At 51.0% G+C, this 18,928-nt stretch overlaps 1 protein-coding gene across 1 annotated transcript; it reads left to right on the plus strand.

The window, feature by feature from the left end:
• The first annotated feature begins 17,233 nt into the window (after nt 1–17,233).
• On the plus strand, nt 17,234–17,791 carry C1H6orf226 (chromosome 1 C6orf226 homolog). Its single transcript, XM_066361410.1, has one exon. The coding sequence runs from the start codon at nt 17,282–17,284 to the stop codon at nt 17,585–17,587; it is 306 nt and encodes a 101-aa protein (XP_066217507.1). The 5' UTR covers nt 17,234–17,281; the 3' UTR covers nt 17,588–17,791.
• The last annotated feature ends 1,137 nt before the right edge of the window (nt 17,792–18,928 follow it).

The following is an 18,928-nucleotide window of genomic DNA, read 5'->3' on the forward strand; positions in this document are numbered from 1 at the left end:
AGACCTTCGCAGGGAGAGGAAGGTGGAGACCCCACTGCTGCTGGGGGCCCCTGGCGCTGCTACATCTACCCTTCCAATGGCCCACTGCAGCTCCCTGGCCACAGGGCTGCCTGGAAGACTTGTCTGCTCTCACATGGTCTCCCTCCTTCCAGGAGCCCCAGCTGGTCCTAAAGATGCCCTTGCCCAGACCTGGCCAGGTAGGGCAGTTGATTGGAGCGTCCACACATGCAGAGGTTGAGGTTAGATCCCCAGTTAGAGCGCATACAAGACTCAACCAATGAATGTATAAATAAATGGAAGAATAAATCTCTCTCTCTCTCTTTCCTTCTTCCTCTCTCTCTCTTTCCTTCTTCCTCTCTCTCTCTTTCCTTCTTCCTCTCTCTAAGAAAGAGAAAGAGAGAGAGAGAGAAAAGGGAGGGAAGGAAGGAAGGAAAGAAGAAAAGGGAAAAGGAAAGAAAGGGCCTTTTCCAGGGCAGTGAGCTTGTCCTGATGCGCTGGCCTGAGACCACTGAGCTGGTTTTGAGACTGAAGCTGACATTTGGACCCACTACTGAGACCAGGCGGTGTTCACAGCCAGCCCAGCATCAGGCTGCTCTCGCCCCTGATTTGCAGTTGAGGAAACCAGGGCTTAGAAAAACTAGCTTACATCGCTGAAGGTTCTCTGGCAGACCAGTGGTGGAGCTGGGATGTGTTCACAGGCCTGTCTCTCTCCAAAGCTCTTTACATGTGGTTTTGGGGAGAATTAAATTAAATGTGAATACTCATCAGAGGGCCTGGCACACAGCAGGTTATGGCTGCCTGCCCTTTTCATCTGCATGGGTGGAAAACCGAGGGCCCTTATTAAACTGACATGAGTCACCTAGGATGTGAAAAAGAAAATTACGATAAAGTAGCAGTGCTTATTAGCGAAGATTGTGGCTATTACCAAATAATTACTGAGAGTACATCCGATATATCCAATTAGAAGACTGTAACCAGAGGGGCAGACAGGGGTCAGCATGTGTGTGTGTGCTAAATTATCATGAAGTCACTTCCAATAATACCGACAGGGGCATCTGTTCATTGATCAAATGAAAACCCAACAATAATATTTATAATAAAAATCACCTAAATGTTCAATAAGAAAAGAGCTAAATAAATTAAGTTGCATCTATACAATGAAATATGTGGGCCTTAAAACGTGCTTTCATTCAAACACATTCATTGGTTTCTGTTCTATGCCGGGAATTGGAGCTGGAGATGAGGCAAAAGGAGATGCTTCTGGCAGTCAAGGAAGGAGACAGGCTCATCTTTATTATATGCGGCTTAAGTGTCTGTTTGTCGCCGATAGCTTATTGGTTGCTTGCGTAACTGTACTAGCCAATGGGGTGAAGTTGCCACGGCTGAACGCAAATTGAGCGGGTCAGGGGGAAGGTGAACATTTGTTTGCATTGGCAGTCATCTGTTTTACATAAAAACTACGTCTTAACGTAATTTCTTTTAAGAATGCCTCCTAGAAAATACAGCACTGAAGAGGAGAGAAAAGGAGCTAAAGCTGCACAAAAACAGCTTCAGGGCCAAACGCTTAAGCGTGTTGGCATTTTTTACCCGAGCCTGCATTTGGACACGGTCAACTTTATGTTGCCTGTTCAAGAGTTCGTGAAAGAACGGACATAAAATTAAAAATAATTGATGGTCCTCTGCAAGGCGAGCTTAAAAATGATGGAAAGATCTACACAAGAAATGTTGTGGGCCCTGGCCGGTTGGCTCAGCGGTAGAGCATCGGCCTGGCGTGCGGGAGACCTGGGTTCAATTCCCGGCCAGGGCACATAGGAGAAGTGCCCATTTGCTTCTCCACCCCCCCTCCTTCCTCTCTGTCTCTCTCTTCCCCTCCCGCAGCCAAGGCTCCATTGGAGCAAAGATGGCCCGGGCACTGGGGATGGCTCCTTGGCCTCTGCCCCAGGCGCTAGAGTGGCTCTGGTCGCAGCAGAGCGATGCCAGAGGGGCAGAGCATCGCCCCCTGGTGGGCAGAGCGTCGCCCCTGGTGGGCGTACTGGGTGGATCCTGATCGGGCGCATGCGGGAGTCTGTCTGACTGTCTCTCCCCGTTTCCAGCTTCAGAAAAATACCAAAAAAAAAAAAAAAAAAAAAAAAAAAGGTTGTGTACAAAGAGATCTTTGACATGTGAATTAACATTTTATTATTTAAATCATCTTTATTTATTGAGCTAGCGGTGGCTCTTAAGAAATGTACCGCCAGTGGTTTCCTTCATTGCACTCTAAGCAATTAAGCAAGTAGAAGGGGGAAACCCCGTGGGGCACTAAGCAAAGGGGCGTCCTCGCCGCCTGCCCTGGGTAATTCAGTTTGAATTAGCAGATACCTTTGCACAAATCATTTTAATTACAATTTATAATATCTAGAACAGTGGTCATTTCGTATGACTGCCGGGCTTTCTAGTAAATGGATAAGGAACTTGGACTGTAAGAGATGCCAGGGCTGATACACACACGTGTGTGTAGGGGTAGAGACTGGGGTCCTGGAAGAAGAAGATTCTTATTCTAGTGCAGGGGTTGGGAACCTATGGCTCGCGAGCCAGATGTGGCTCTTTTGATAGCTGCATCTGACTCACAGACAAATCTTTTTCTTTTTTTTTCCCCAGAGAGAGAGAGAGGGATAGACAGGGACAGACAGGAACGGAGAGAGATGAGAAGCATCAATCATTAGTTTTTCATTGCGCGTTGCAACACCTTAGTTGTTCATTGATTGCTTTCTCATATGTGCCTTGACCACGGGCCTTCAGCAGACTGAGTAACCCCTTGCTGGAGCCAGCGACCTTGGGTTCAAGCTGGTGGGCTTTTTGCTCAAACCAGATGAGCCTGCACTCAAGCTGGCGACCTCGGGGTCTCGAACCTGGGTCCTCTTCATCCCAGTCCAATGCTCTATCCACTGCGCCACCGCCTAGTCAGGTGGGACAAATCTTTAATAAAAAAAATAATAATGTTAAAAATATAAAACATTTTCATGTATTACAATCCATTCATTTCCTACCGCTCATGTTCATGGTTGCAGATGGCTGGAGCCAATCACAGCTGTCCTCCGGGACAACACCAAATTTTTATTGGATAATGTGTAACATACACGGGTCGTTGTATGGCTCTCATGGAATTACATTTTAAAATATGTGGCGTTCATAGCTCTCTCAGCCAAAATGGTTCCTGACCCCTGTTCTAGAGTAAGAGTGAGCAGCAGAAAAAAGTGCTCTAGAAGTTGAGACTTGAGCTAAGTCTTTTTTTTAAACATTTTTTTTTAAATTATTTTATTTATTCATTTTAGAGAGGAGAGAGAGAGGGAGAGAGAGAGACAGAGACGGGGGAGGAGCTGGAAGCATCAACTCCCATATGTGCCTTGACCAGGAAAGCCCAGGGTTTCGAACCGGCGACCTCAGCATTTCCAGGTCGACGCTTTATCCACTGCGCCACCACAGGTCAGGCTTGAGCTAAGTCTTGATTCTTTCTGAAGAATTTATAATGATGTGGGAAAACACATATGACATTAATTCAAAAAGGATGAAAAAGTATATGTAGTATGTTTATGGAGCCACCACACCAGCTTTGGGTATCTTAACACCAAATTTAATTTATATAAGAAAGACAAACTTTTTAGCCTGACCAGGTGGTGGTGCAGTGGATTGAGCATCGAACTAGGATGCAAAAGACCCAGGTTCGAAATCCCAAGGTCGCTGGCTTGAGCAGGGGTCACTCAGTCTGCTGTAGCCTCCGGTCAAGGCACATATGAGAAAGCAATCAATGAACAACTAAGGTGCCGCAAGTAAGAATTGATGCTTCTCATCTCTCCCTTCCTGTCTGTTTCTGTCTGTTGCTATCTGTCCCTTTCTGTCTCTCTCTCTCTGTCACACACACACAAAAAAAGACAAACTTTTATTTTGTGTATACTACTGTTCTGGGTTTTTTTGTTTGTTTGTTTTTTGTATTTTTTCCGAAGTTAGACGCCAGGAGGCAGTCAGACAGACTTCCGCATGCACCTGACTGGGATATACCCAGCATGCCCACCAGGGGGCGATGCTCTGCCCATCTGGGGCATTGCTCCCCTGTGACCAGAGCCATTCTAGTGCCTGAGGCGGAGGCCATGGAGCTGTCCTCAGTGCCTGGGCCAACTTTTGCTCCAATGAATCCTTGGCTGCGGGAGGAGAAGAGAGAGACAGAGAGAAATGAGAGGGGTAAGGGTGGAGAAGCAGATGGGGCCTGACCTGTGGTAGCGCAGTGGGATAAAGCGTCGACCTGGAACACTGAGGTCGCCGGTTCGAAACCTTGGGCTTGCCTGGTCAAGGCACATATGGGAGTTGATGCTTCCTGCTCCTCCCCCTTCTCTCTCTCTCTGTCTCTCTCTCTCACTCCTCTCTCTCTAAAAAAATCAATAAATAAAAATATTTAAAAGAAGCAGATGGGCACTTCTCCTGTGTGCCCTGATGGGGAATCGAACCTGGGACTTCTACACGCCAGGCCAGCGCTCTACCACTGGGCCAACTGGCCAGGGCCACTACTGTTCTTTGAGTTTTCTATTCTTCTTTCCAAAATGAAACTTAACTAAAGCACATACGGCTTGTCCCAGAGTCCTAGCTGGAACATAGGTGGTTGATTTGAAGAGAATTTAATAACAGAACTGTTTATAAAGGTGTGGGAAAGGTACAGAGAAACCACTGGGGCAGCTATAGCACCCAAGGCTGGTAATAGTGGGGTGTCAGCGCCAGAGGTCCGAGAAGGGGAGAGGAAGGAGCAGTAACTGTGACCCCGAGCCAGAGAGGGCTGCGTGGACAGGGTGCCTGACAATAGCTCTGACCTGCAGCCAGCGGGCATAGTCAGTGCTGACTCTGCAGGGAGGGAAAAAGGAGAATGGATTTCCTGACTTCACCATCCTCCCATCTTTGGATTCCCGGCTGGAGCCTGCACTGGCTGAATCGGAGTGGAGGATGGGAGTCCTTTGATGCAGCTCAGCGTCCAGGACCCAGGGCTGGTGGGTGGGGATGGAGGAGGGTGAATCTGGTCGGTCACAGAGAAGCTCCTCTTATCCCTGGTCGAGATTTTAAAAATCCTGCCTGACCTCTGGTGGCACAGTGGATAAAGCAACAACCTGAAACGCTGAGGTCACCGATTCAAAACCCTGGGCTTGTCCGGTGAAGGCACATATGGGAGTTGATGCTTCCTGCTCCTCCCGCCCCTTCTCCTCTCTAAAATGAATGAATAAAATATTTTTAAAAGTTAAAAAAAATTAAAAATCCCTGTCCCCAGTACAGAGGACACAATGTCCCATCAGCTACTATATCATTGGGAGAGGATGTCAATTTGGCACTACTACCGAAACCTAAAGTGTTAGGTACCACCAGCGTTCTTCACAGAAGTTAGCAGGGGGAAATGTGGCCTTTTTTTTTTTTTTTTTTTTTTTTTTCTGAAGCTGGAAACGGGGAGAGACAGTCAGACAGACTCCCGCATGCGCCCGACCGGGATCCACCCGGCACGCCCACCAGGGGGCAACGCTCTGCCCACCAGGGGGCGATGCTCTGCCCCTCCGGGGCGTCGCTCTGCTGCGACCAGAGCCACTCTAGCGCCTGGGGCAGAGGCCAAGGAGCCATCCCCAGCGCCCGGGCCATCCCTGCTCCAATGGAGCCTCAGCTGCGGGAGGGGAAGAGAGAGACAGAGAGGAAGGAGGGGGGGTAGAGAAGCAAATGGGCGCTTCTCCTATGTGCCCTGGCCGGGAATCGAACCCAGGTCCCCCGCACGCCAGGCCGACGCTCTACCGCTGAGCCAACCGGCCAGGGCCTATGAGGCCTTTTAAAATCATTGCTACCTCCTTAAGGACACGGTCTCTTAATCCTTTGCCAGTACTTTGGCTGGACAGGGCTTTTTTACTTGGGGGGAGGGTGACTCGAACCTTTATTCCTATAGGGTCTGAGTGCTTGGTGGTCTTGACTGTTGGGTTGCCGAAGTTTGCGGTTACCCAGGACTACTGGGCAGAGTGTTATTAAGAGACCCTTCAAATCCCCTGGGCTCCAGATCTAGTGCCAGCCTCTATTGTACAGTAGCAACCTAATTTCTCTGATCCTTGGGATTAATCAGTCCAGACATTATGGCGACCTCTTTCTCGGCCTGTTGGTTCAGTAGTATGAAAATGAAAATGGCCAGCGCCGGCTGACCTGTGGTGGATAAAGTATCAATCTGGAGGGCTGAGCTTGCTGGTTTGAAATCCCCGGGCTTGCCCAGTCAAGGCACTTGACTACTACAGGTTGATGCTTCCTGCTTCTCCCACCCCCTTTCTCTCTCTTTCTAAAGTCAGTAAATAAAATCTTTTTTAAAAATTTTATTTATTTATTTACTTATTTATTTATTTTACAGGTACAGAGAGAGGGATAGAGAGACAGGAACGGAGAGAGATGAGAAGCATCAATCATCAGATTTTTATTGCGACACCTTAGTTGTTCATTGATTGCTTTCTCATATGTGCCTTGACCGTGGGGCTACAGCAGACAGAGTAACCCCTTGCTCATGCCAGTGACCTTGGGTGCAAGCTGGTGAGCTTTTTGCTCAAGCCAGAGGAACCCGCGCTCAAGCTGGTGACCTCGGGGTCTTGAACCTGGGTCCTTCTGCATCCCAGTCCGGCGCTCTATCCACTGCGCAATTGCCTGATCAGGCAATAAAATCTTTAAAAAAAAGAAAGAAAGAAAGAAGAAAAGGAAGGAAGGAAGGAGGGGAGGGAGGGAAGAAAGAAAGAAAGAAAGAAAGAAAGAAAGAAAGAAAGAAAGAAAGAAAGAAAGAAAGAAAGAAAGAAAGAAAGAAGAAAAGAATGAGAAAGAAAGAAGAGAGGGAAAGAAGGGAGGGAGGAAGGGAGGGAGGAAGGGAGGAAGGGAAGAAGGAAGGAAGGAAGGAAGGGAGGAAGGAAGGAAGGAAGGAAGGAAGGAAGGAAGGAAGGAAGGAAGGAGGGGGCCAGGGCCATCTCAGCTTCTCAGTCATTAGTTCTATGATAGTTCTATAGTATAAATGTTTCTCCCAAACTTTCTGAATCCAAGGTTATGGAAATGGATAGCAAAAATTATAGACTTTTGGTATAACAGTGAGGAGGCTGCTGCTTCTCCTACCTCTTGGTTGTATATACTCTTTGGAGGGTTGTATGTGATTTTGATTCTGGTTTTGGTTTAAAGAAGACCCTGCATCCTGCCTGACTGCTGGTGACACAGTGGATAGAGCTGAGGTTCCCGGTTCAAAATCCTGAGGTCACCAGCTAGAGCATGGGCTCATCCACTTAAGGGCAGGCTTGCCAGCTTGAGCATGGGGTCGCCATCTTGAGTGTTGCTGGCTTGAGCAAGGGGTCACTAGCTCGGCTTGAGCCCCTGGTCAAGGCAAGTGTGAGAAACAATCAATAAACAACTAAAGTGAAGCAACTATGAGTTCATGTTTCTCATCTCTCCCTCCCTTTCTGGTCTCTGTCTCAAATCAATTAAAAAAATTTTTTAAAGAATAACCTGCATCACCTAACCAGGTGGTGGTGCAGTGGATAGAGCATTGGACTAGGACGCAGAGGACCCACGTTCAAAGCCTTGAGGTCACTGGCTTGAGCAAGGAGTCACTTGCTCTGCTGTAGCCCCTGGTCAAGGCACATATGAGAAAGCAATCAATGAACAACTAAAGTGCTGCAATGAAGAACTGATGCTTCTCATCTCTCTCCCTTCCTGTCTATCTGTCCTTATCTGTCCCTCTCTTTGTCACACACACACACACAAAAAGAGTACCCTGCATCCTGCAGGTTGGCACTTCACCGTGCAGGGTGCAGTTTCTTGACTCTGCTCTTCCTGAGCCTTCAGCCAGCTGGTCCACGATTCCATCAAGCCAGCTGCTTCTGGGTCATGGGGCACATGATGAGACCAGTAAACTCTTTGGGCATGAGCTCATTTGTACATTTCATTGGGTATAAAATGTATGCCCTGGTTGGAGGAGTGTTACGTGGCATGCCGTGGTGATGGATGAGGTATTCTGGAAGTCTATCAGTGGTGGTGCCGACAAAAGCCGAGTAGGCAGACGTGAATTCCTACCTGGAATGTGTCTGTTTTTGCAAGGATAAAGCACAGTCCTTCCATGCTAGCAGGGCCCAATCAAAGCGATCTACAATCAGGTAAGAATGGCGCCCGATCAGGACTCAGCCCTGGGCTGTGTCATGCTGGTGGCCGAGGTCTGGCAGGTTCACACTGGATTCAGGCAGATGAGGTTCACATTGGATTCAGGTAGAGAAAACGCGGAGCAGGAACGGGTTGGGCCATTCTGTTTGATAAAGTCTCACAATGGTGGACAAGCACACAGGCAGGGGAAACCATCTCTCAGGCAAACAAATAGCAAAATGGTCCCTCACAGTGGCAGGCAGGCAATCCAGCCATCTGCAATCTCCCATCTCTCTCTTTTTTTTATTTTTTTTTTATTTTTTTTTATTTTTTACAGAGGCAGAAATAGACAGGGACAGACAGACAGGAACGGAGAGAGATGAGAAGCATCAATCATCAGTTTCTCGTTGCGCGTTGCGACTTCTTAGTTGTTCATTGATTGCTTTCTCACATGTGCCTTGACCGTGGGCCTTCAGCAGACCGAGTAACCCCCTGCTGGAGCCAGCGGCCTTGGGTCTAAGCTGGTGAGCTCTTTGCTCAAGCTAGATGAGCCCGCGCTCAAGCTGGCGACCTCAGGGTCTCGAACCTGGGTCCTTCCGCATCCCAGTCCGACGCTCTATCCACTGCGCCACCACCTAGTCAGGATCCCCCCCCCCCATCTCTCTTGAGCGCAAGCACCCATACATAGCCTTATATAGACTATACACACGTGGCACTGCTACACACCCATGCACCAATCAGGCAAAGTGCTTGCAGCTGGTAACCCGTGAGCAAGCCTAACACAGCCGCCCCACGGTCTGTAAGTAAGAAGGACACTCAGCACAGACCACAGCCAGATTAGCCTCAGAGAGGGGAAGACTATGTTATTAAGACAAGCCATAGCTTCCATCCCTACCACTATGGATTGGCAGAACAAGCTCTGGAGTGCCTGCGGAAAGAGAGTGATCAAGGTCAACAGAACTGTCATCCTGTCCACCTGGTGACCATTCTTTCCCATGCTTTACTGTGGGTCATTGTAGTTACCTTGCCTTTGGCTGTTAAACATTACCACCTGGCTTGTTCATCACCAGGACACCATTATTCTTCCTGAGATCAGAGACTCCAGCTCCAGTGATCCTTCCAGCGTCCCCCATTAGTGTTTCCCCCTACAGAAGACAGCCGCCAGAACAAGTCAAGGATGCGGGTGTCCCCTCGCCAATGCATTTCCTAAAAGAGTGTTTTCCTGACCCCCTTAAACTGTGTGGCTAGAGGTGGCTGCGCCGATTGCACCTAACAAATCTAATCCAGCATTCCCATCTCTTCAAGATTTCAGATTCCTTCCTCTATAGGAGGGGTAGTCAACCTTTTTATACCTACTGCCCACTTTTGTATCTCTGTTAGAAGTAACATTTTCTTTTTTTTTTTTTTTTTTTGTATTTTTCTGAAGCTAGAAACGGGGAGAGACAGTCAGACAGACTCCCGCATGTGCCCGACCGGGATCCACCTGGCACGCCCACCAGGGGGCGATGCTCTGCCCACCAGGGGGCGATGCTCTGCCCCTCCCGGGCGTCGCTCTGTCGCGACCAGAGCCACTCTAGCGCCTGGGGTAGAGGCCAAGGAGCCATCCCCAGCACCCGGGCCATCTTTGCTCCAATGGAGCCTTGGCTGCGGGAGGGGAAGAGAGAGACAGAGAGGAAGGAGAGGGGGAGGGGTGGAGCAGATGGGCGCTTCTCCTGTGTGCCCTGGCTGGGAATCGAACCCGGGACTCCTGCACGCCAGGCTGACGCTCTACCACTGAGCCAACCGGCCAGGGCCAGAAGTAACATTTTCTAACGGCCCACCAGTTCCACAGTAATGGTGATTTATAAAGTAGGGAAGTAACTTTACTTTATAAAATTTATAAAGCAGAGTTGCAGCAAGTTAAAGCTTATAATAATAATTACTTACCAAATACTTTATGTCGGATTTTCACTAAGTTTGGCAGAATAAAACTTTTTTTTTTTTTTTTCCTTTTTCTGAAGCTGGAAACAGGGAGAGACAGTCAGACAGACTCCCGCATGCGCCCGACCGGGATCCACCCGGCACGCCTACCATGGGACGACGCTCTGCCCACCAGGGGGCGATGCTCTGCCCATCCTGGGCGTCGCCATGTTGCCACCAGAGCCACTATAGTGCCTGAAGCAGAGGCCACAGAGCCATCCCCAGCGCCCGGGCCATCTTTGCTCCAATGGAGCCTCGGCTGCAGGAGGGGAAGAGAGAGACAGAGAGGAAAGCGCGGCGGAGGGGTGGAGAAGCAAATGGGCGCTTCTCCTGTGTGCCCTGGCCGGGAATCGAACCCGGGTCCTCCGCACGCTAGGCCAACGCTCTACTGCTGAGCCAACCGGCCAGGGCTAAATCTATCTTTTTATTTATACTTTGGTTGCTCCACTACCACCCACCATGGAAGCTGGAACGCCCACTAGTGGACAGTAGGGACCAGGTTGACTACCACTGCTCTATAGGATGCCAGGGAAATTCTGGCATTTCAAATTTATTAACTCTAGGCTACTATTAAAGTAGGCTTTAATTAACAACTCAGCAGACTATTAATTCCTCTCTCAGGTGCTTGAGCCAATACACTAAATCCCAGATCCTGGATGAGCACCCAGGGCCATGAGTTTGGCCAAGCTGAGCCTCACATTCCACCCTTCTGGGTCTTTTTCCCATACATGTTTCCTCGGCCTCTGCCAAGGCAGTCTGGCAAGGCCTGTAACTATTTCCGTCTGGGTATTCTCTTCTTAGCATGTGCCCTGTGCTTCCCCACCCAGGCTGTGCTGGGGTCTAACTCACAAAGGGCTGGGGTCAAGGAGGGATGGAGATGGGAAGGTTCTAAGGCTGATGTCCTGGGAGCCAGGAGCACTACAAAGGTTGTTGTCTCCACAGACAAGACCATTTCAAAAGACTTTGGGGCCTGACCAGGTGGTGGTGCAGTGGATAGAGCGTTGGACTGGGATGTGGAGGACCCAGGTTCGAGACCCCGAGGTCACCAGCTTGAGCCCAAGGTCGCTGGCTCAAGCAAGGGGTCACTCAGTCTGCTGTAGCCCCTGGTCAAGGCACATATGAGAAATCAATCAATGAACAACTAAGGAACCACATGAAGAATTGATGTTTCTCATCTCTCTCCCTTCCTATCTGTCTGTCCCTATCTGTCCCTCTCTCTGACTCTGACTCTGCCACACACACACACAAAAAGACTTTGGGGATTCCAAGTGCTGAGCCTCATCCATGTCTGCCCCAATGTCCCCACCGCATCAGTGTCCCGCGCATTCCCCATCAATACCCTTACCTTAATATAGAGACCTAGAGGGCTGAGCACTTAATTAGCACTGCGATTTGGCAACCCTTACAACAACATCCTGGGGGCAGTCCTCAGCCTTCTGAGCCCTACCTGTCTATTGGAGATGAGGGACTCCTTCCAGGCACCACTGAGGTGTCCTGATTGCTCCCACTCCCCTTTCCCCTGGGCATGTTACCAGTGGCCATCAAAAGCCAAATGACTGCATGCTGTAGTGAAGAGGTCCCCAGCCATTCTACCTCCTGTCTCCACACCCCAACGATGCAGGACTCTACCCCTCATCCCCCCACCCTCAGTGATAAGTTGGGTAATGGTGATGCCTCTGTATGCAGGGGTTACCTGGGTGCATTTCCCCCTCTGCAGGAGGCTTCCTGTGCTCCCTGAGTTTATGATCATTCCAATCCCGGTGTCCTGTTTGAGTCTGCTCCTGGAAACCATTCCTGTATAGGTGAGTATGGCAGGCTATAGATGACACTAATGTTGGGTAACTGGAGGAGAGTTTCATAAAAGGACTATTTCCAGAGGTGTGGCCTGAGGGAGACACCGAGGGATGATTAACAGGCCTGTAACAGGCCTGGGGGGGGGGTGCCTTGGCAGAGAGCTGTGTGGAGGGACCCTGAGGCCAGCAGGGATTCTGTAGGGAGGGAACTGAGGAATAAACACCACGAGCTCCTTCTCCTCCTCCTTTCTTCTGCTGAGCCCCCCCCCCCCCCGCCCCATAATCCCAACCCAGAAGTCAGAGGGTACGGGAGCCTTTCGAAGGCATCTATAGGTGTCACTGTCCAGGAGGCTGGTTGGACCTGGAGGGACCAACAGGACAGAACCAGCATCACCACTCATCTGATAAGACCACTGCCTGACCTGTGGCGGTCCTGTGGATAGGGTGTCAACCTGGAATGCTGAGGTCACCGGTTTGAAATCCCAGGCTTGCCCGGGCAAGGCACATACAAAAAGCAACTATGAGTTGATACTTCCTGCTCCTCTCCTTTTCTCTCTTTCTCTCTTCTAAAATCAATAAATAAAATCTTTAAAAAAAAGAGATTATGGCCCTGGCCGGTTGGCTCAGCGGTAGAGTGTCGGCCTGGCGTGCGGGGGACCCGGGTTCGATTCCCGGCCAGGGCACACAGGAGAAGCGCCCATTTGCTTCTCCACCCCCCCTCCTTCCTCTCTGTCTCTCTCTTCCCCTCCCGCAGCCAAGGCTCCATTGGAGCAAAGATGGCCCGGGCGCTGGGGATGGCTCCTTGGCCTCTGCCCCAGGCGCTAGAGTGGCTCTGGTCGCAACAGAGCGACGCCCCAGAGGGGCAGAGCATCGCCCCCTGGTGGGCAGAGCGTCGCCCCTGGTGGACGTGCCAGGTGGATCCCGGTCTGGCGCATGCGGGAGTCTTTCAGACTGTCTCTTCCCGTTTCCAGCTTCAGAAAAATACAAAAAAAAAAAAAAAAAGATTACGATTCTGACTCCGGGAGGAGTCAGAAGTCCACAAGGACCGCTCTGCTCCCCTTCCCTTCTGAGGAATAACCAGGACTTCCGACTTTCCACCCACTTCAGGACACGGTGCGGTAAGTTCCCTGCCTCCAGCCTCCCCTCAGTTCCTTATGCCAAGACTCCCTGTCCAAAACCACAGCTGCGTCAGGGACCTCTTTTCCGTTCCGAGTGTGTGTGTGCCCGTGGAGACGTCCCAGGCACATCCACTTTACTTAACCATACGGTGGCCAGAGCTTGAGTTGCAGGACACCAATGCTCATCTCTGACCACTCCGAGGACTGAGGGCGGCCGTGGGGGCACAGGAATCTAAACCTGATCCAAAAACACTCCTGGAGTTGCCTTATTCAGAATCTCTCCCTCCCTAAAGAAGAGGAAACTGTTCTTCTCTGCTGTGGCCAGGCCACAGAACCCACTGGATAATCGAACCAGGTGGCCTTCTGAAGGGACTTTTGGTTTTAACACCCTCACCAATTTAACTATCACCAAAATAACTGGGAAGCTGGTTGGAGATCCCTTACATTCTGGGCTTCTAGTTATTCAAGCTCCTGTTCTAATCTCTGTGCTGCCTGTTCTACGTGCAGGCCCTTTCTTTTGCCCAGAGAAACCTCACCTAAACCCTCCACTCCTGATCTTTCCTCCTTTGCCCGACCCCCACCTCTCTCCCCCTCTTGCCTGACCCCCGGGGGGTGCCCCTCTCTCAGGACCCCTCTCTGGTCCCTCTGCGGACCTCTTCCGCTCAGGTCTCTTCCCTCCAAGAGACTCCTCCCCTTCCTTCACTGGATCCTGTTTCTCATTCACCTGCAAATACCAGTATCTATTTCTCCTCCCCTGCTGGCCAGGGGCCCCTCCCTTCTCCACTATGTTCTTAAGCACCTCTTCCATCAGGTCACCGTCCACTAGCCATTGGCCCTTACACCGGTTTGCAGTTCTCCTGACCCCACTGTCCAACCTGATCTTCTTGCAGGAAGGCCTGGCCCTGTCTGCCTCTGGCTCCAGCGTTTCTGGCCGGATCTGGGTGCTGGGCTCCCCAGAAGCCCCCCTCCTCTTATTCTCAACCCCTAAACCCCTATCCAAGACCTGGTGAACACAGCATTTAAAGTTTTTAATAGTTACGACTAGTAGAAAAAGGCCGAGGCTGTTCGCCAGGCCCACTTGCAGCAGAAGGTAATTCTCCAAATCCAGGCTCTTGTGGCAGCCCTGAGGCTGGCAGAGCAACAGGGGCAAGGCACAGGAGGTGCCCAACCGAAGTCCGGGCTGCAAAGAGGATCCCCACCAGGAGCTTGCTTTAAATGTGACAAGGAAGGTCACTGGTCCCAACAGTGCTCCTGCCTTGACTGCAAGCAGCCGGATCACTGGTAGATCGATTGCCCCTTTTGGGCAGCAGGCTTTTCCTCAGCGCCTCTACGTGGAGGACAAGCCACCCAAATGGGAGGCCAAGCCAGCCAGGCGGCCCACCACTCGAACTCCTAGACCTCATGGACGACTGATGTGGCCTGGACTCGGAGACCCACATCATCCTCACCAAACCCCAGGGTAATGTTGTAGGAATGGGTAAGTCCATCTCATTTCTTGTGGACACGGGGACTACTTTCTCTGTTTTGCCATCACACTCTGGACCTCTAGTTCTCTCACAGGTCTCGGTTATGGGAGTGGATGGGGCCCCTTCCTTTCCCCTCCATACGCCACTTCTGAGATGCAGTTTTACCTCAAGCTTGCCCCCATGCAGGACTGCTGGCAGTCAAAACCACTGGGCCCTACCCATCTCCGGCTCACCAAAAGGTTGGACCCTGCAGACCCTCCTGTTGCTCCTGTCCCTCCCACCAGGAACCTGCCACCAGAGTGAGCTGAAGCAGGAAGCAATACTGTTCAGTAAGACTGGCCTGATGGAAGAATCTTCAATCTCCTCAACCGTCTGTGAGAGAAACTGAGCAAGAATCTCTCTTCCTACAACCTGCTTAACTCCTAATGGCAGCCACCCATCCTCACGTGGGCTGCCCCTAATTATCTTCTTCTAATTATCAGCGTATAAGTCATATTTGCTCCTCTGTTTTTTTTTTTGTTGTTTTTTTTTTTCATTTTTCTGAAGCTGGAAACAGGGAGAGACAGTCAGACAGACTCCCGCATGCGCCTGACCGGGATCCACCCGGCACGCCCACCAGGGGCGACGCTCTGCCCACCAGGGGGCGATGCTCTGCCCACCATGGGGCGACGCTCTGCCCACCAGGGGGTGATGCTCTGCCCATCCTGGGCGTCGCCATGTTGCGACCAGAGCCACTCTAGCGCCTGAGGCAGAGGCCACAGAGCCATCCCCAGTGCCCGGGCCAGCTTTGCTCCAATGGAGCCTTGGCTGCGGGAGGGGAAGAGAGAGACAGAGAGGAAAGCGCGGCGGAGGGGTGGAGAAGCAAATGGGCGCTTCTCCTGTGTGCCCTGGCCGGGAATCGAACCCGGGTCCTCTGCACGCTAGGCCGACGCTCTACCGCTGAGCCAACCGGCCAGGGCACTCCTCTGTTTTTAAATTCTTACAGAATCACATCCGCAAAGTTTCTCAAATCATGGTCAAACATGTTCCTCCCAGCTCCACTCAAAGCCACTACCTTCCAGTCTCCTCTCCCCACGACGCCCCTAACCAGCTAGAAGTAGCCAGACGAATAGCGGCGCCTCTATTTAACACAAAAGGTCAGAATGTAAGGTCGGTGGACAATGGGGAAGGTCACATGAGAAACCAGACCCGGGAACTTTGGCTAGAACCGCCCACAACCATGCTTGCCAAAAGAAACTTGGGAAAAGAGCAACCATCTGTCAGCCAATGAGATTATGCCATGTCATGTCAACTCGACCACCCTAGACAAGACCCTCTAAATATCACCCACACGGATCACCCCATGTGACTTCTCTGGTCTCTGTCCCCAGGACCAGAGAACATTGTCCGAGAAGAGCTCTGTACTAAATAAAGCTTTTGCTTATCTACACTTTGTGGCTACGCCCCTTCCTTCTTCCTCGGCGGGGAAAAATACCTTACACATGGGATCATAGACATGACCCCATGGTCGCTAGCTTGAGCCCAAGGCACTGGCTTGAGCAAGAGGTCAACTGGCTCAGCTGGAGTACCCCAGTCCAGGCACATGAGAAAGCAATCAATGAACAACTAAGGTGCCACAACTATGAGTTGATGCTTCTCATCTCTCTCCCTTCCTGTCTGTCTCTTTCTCTTGCACAAAAAAAAGGGAGGGTGTGGGGGGAGGCTCAAGCCATAAACCTTGGGATCATGTTGATGATCCCACACTCAAGCTGGCGACCCCTACATTCAAGCTGGTGACAGCTTTTGAACCTGGGACCTCTTGTCTCAGGTCTATATGCTCTATCTACTGTGCCACCACCTGTCAGGCATGATAGTTTTCATTCTTTCTCCCTTTCCCTCTCCCTCTCTATAATTAAAAAGAAAAAGAAGAAAAAAAAGAAATTTAGTAATTATTGCACTGACTTTCCAAGCAGCCAGAGAGACTGTAGCATACCTGGCCTGGAAAACCGGGGGAGCCTTGATGGCAGGAAGTGGAAAAGGAGTGGCCAGGCTCTGCAGTGATGTCACTTACTCCCAGTTCTCCTGAGGCCCCTGGAGACAGCTCCACTGTTACTTCCTGTGGGGTGCTGTGGAGCACAGAACGGAGATAATCCCCTGCCATGTGTCTAGGCGTGTGTCCCTGCACGTGCACACTTCTGTGTCTCCTAAAGTAGGTACGTGGGTCTTTCTGCCTGCATCATAGTGTCCGCAGCACGTTCAGTTCCGTGCAAGCCTTCCGGTTTCCTCTACCAGTGGTAGTCAACCTGGTCCCTACCACCCACTAGTGGGCGTTCCAGCTTTCATGGTGGGCGGTAGCAGAGCAACCAAAGTATAAATAAAAAGATAGTAAGTTGTTTTATAAAGATTTATTCTGCCAAACTTAGTGAAAATCCGACATAAAGTACTTGGTAAATAATTATTATTATATGCTTTAACTTGCTGTAACTGCTTTATAAATTTTATAAAGTAAAGTTACTTTCCCTACTTTATAAATCAGCATTACTGTGGAACCGGTGGGCGGTTAGAAAATGTTACTACTAACAGATACAAAAGTGGGCGGTAGGTATAAAAAGGTTGACTACCCTGAAGCCTCCCACATTGGGGGCTCTAGAGTGGATTCTTTTGTGTATGTGTGTGTCAAGCGTTTCTGCTCAGAGCTGGTCATGGTTCTCGTTTGCTCCCCCTTCTGGGCCGGCGTGGTACGGTCTGCGGCCCCTCCGATGGTAGTTGCACCCACACTTCCCGGAAACGCTTGCCTCCCAAACGCCCGTCAGCTGCGCTTTCGGACATGGCCCAGTCCGGTGGTCCCGGCTGGTCCGGCGGAGCTCCCCCGCCCGTGGAGTCGGCCTCGACCACGGTGACCCTGGCGCAGCTCCTGCAGCTGGTCCAGCAGGGCCGGGAGCTCCCGGGCCTGGAAAGGCGCCATATTGCGGCCACGCATGGCGAACCCACGGCGTCCCAGCTCCCGCGGAAGCCCAAGCCCTGGGAGGCCCGGGGCTCGACCCAGGCCCCTGCGCCGCCGCCGGTCGGGTATGGAGAGAGGAAGCCCCTGGAGGAGTCCGGCTCCGCGGACGCAATGACTGCGCCGTCCTGAGTGGCACGTGGTGGGCTCCTGAGGCTCGAGGTCCCTACAGCTGAGTGAGATTTGGAGGGCGTGACTGCCCCGCATGAACTGGGACTGAAAACTGGGCAGTGACCTTTTGTCCTGTCTCAATTGGACTTAAGCCTCCTGGGAGCACCACCGGGTTGTTTTGGTCCGTGAAATACCGTGATACTCATTAAAAACTTATAAAATCCTGTTAGTCTTTAAATGTAATTGAAACAAATCTCATACTATCTAGGATCCATAGATGTGTTTTCATTTTAAAGTGCAACTTGTGGGCCCGTTGGCTCAGCGGTAGAGCGTCGGCCTGGCGTGCGGGAGTCCAGGGTTCAATTCCCAGCCAGGGCACACAGGAGAAGAGCCCATCTGCTTCTCCACCCCTCCCCCTCTCCTTCCTCTCTGTCTCTCTTCCTCTCCCGCAGCCAAGGCTCCATTGGAGCAAAGTTTGCCTGGGCGCTGAGGATGGCTCTGTGGCCTCTGCCTCAGGCGCTAGAATGGCTCTGATTGCGGCAGAGCATCGCCCCCTGGTGGGCATGCTGGTGGATCCCGGTTGGGCGCATGTGGGAGTCTGTCTGACTGCCTCCCCGTTTCCAACTTCGGAAAAATACAAAAAAATAATAATAATAAAAGTGCAACTTGTGGAGGAGGGGACTAAAGAGAAACATACATGGCCATGGAAAACAATTTGACTTTGGGTGATGGGCATACAACACAGTAAACAGTTCAAATGCTATAGAAATGTGTACCTGAGCCTGAACTAGGGGGTGGCGCAGTGGACAGAGCATCGCCCTGGGATGCGGAGGACCCAGGTTCGAGACCCTAAGGTGGCCAGCTTGAATGGGGACTCATCTGGTTTGAGCAAAGCTCACCAGCTTGGATCCAAGGTCGCTAGCTCGGGGTTTCTCGGTCTGCTGTAGCGCCCCCCCCCCCCCAAAGCACATATGAGAAAGCAATCAATGAACAACTAAGGTGTCGCAATGGAAAACTGATGATTAATGCTTCTCATCTCTCCATTCCTGTCTCTGTCCCTATCTATCCCTCTCTGTGTCTTGATTAAAAAAAAAAAAATGTGTACCTGAAACCTATGTACTTGTTGGTCGTCACCACATTACCTTTTCTAAAGATAAATGAAAAAAAAAAAATGCAACGAGACATCCACCTGACAATCCCTGTCTGGGGCCATGCTAGCAACTGAGCTACTTTTAGTGCCTGAGGCAGGGGCCACGGAGCCATCCTCAGTGCCCAGGCACTGCACTCGAACTGAGCCATGGCTGTAGAAGAGAGAACTGGGAGAGCTGGGGGAGGGTCACTTCTCCTGTGTGCCCTGACCAG

Source organism: Saccopteryx leptura, chromosome 1 (assembly GCF_036850995.1).
Source record: "Saccopteryx leptura isolate mSacLep1 chromosome 1, mSacLep1_pri_phased_curated, whole genome shotgun sequence".
NCBI classification, from domain to species: Eukaryota; Metazoa; Chordata; class Mammalia; order Chiroptera; family Emballonuridae; genus Saccopteryx; species Saccopteryx leptura.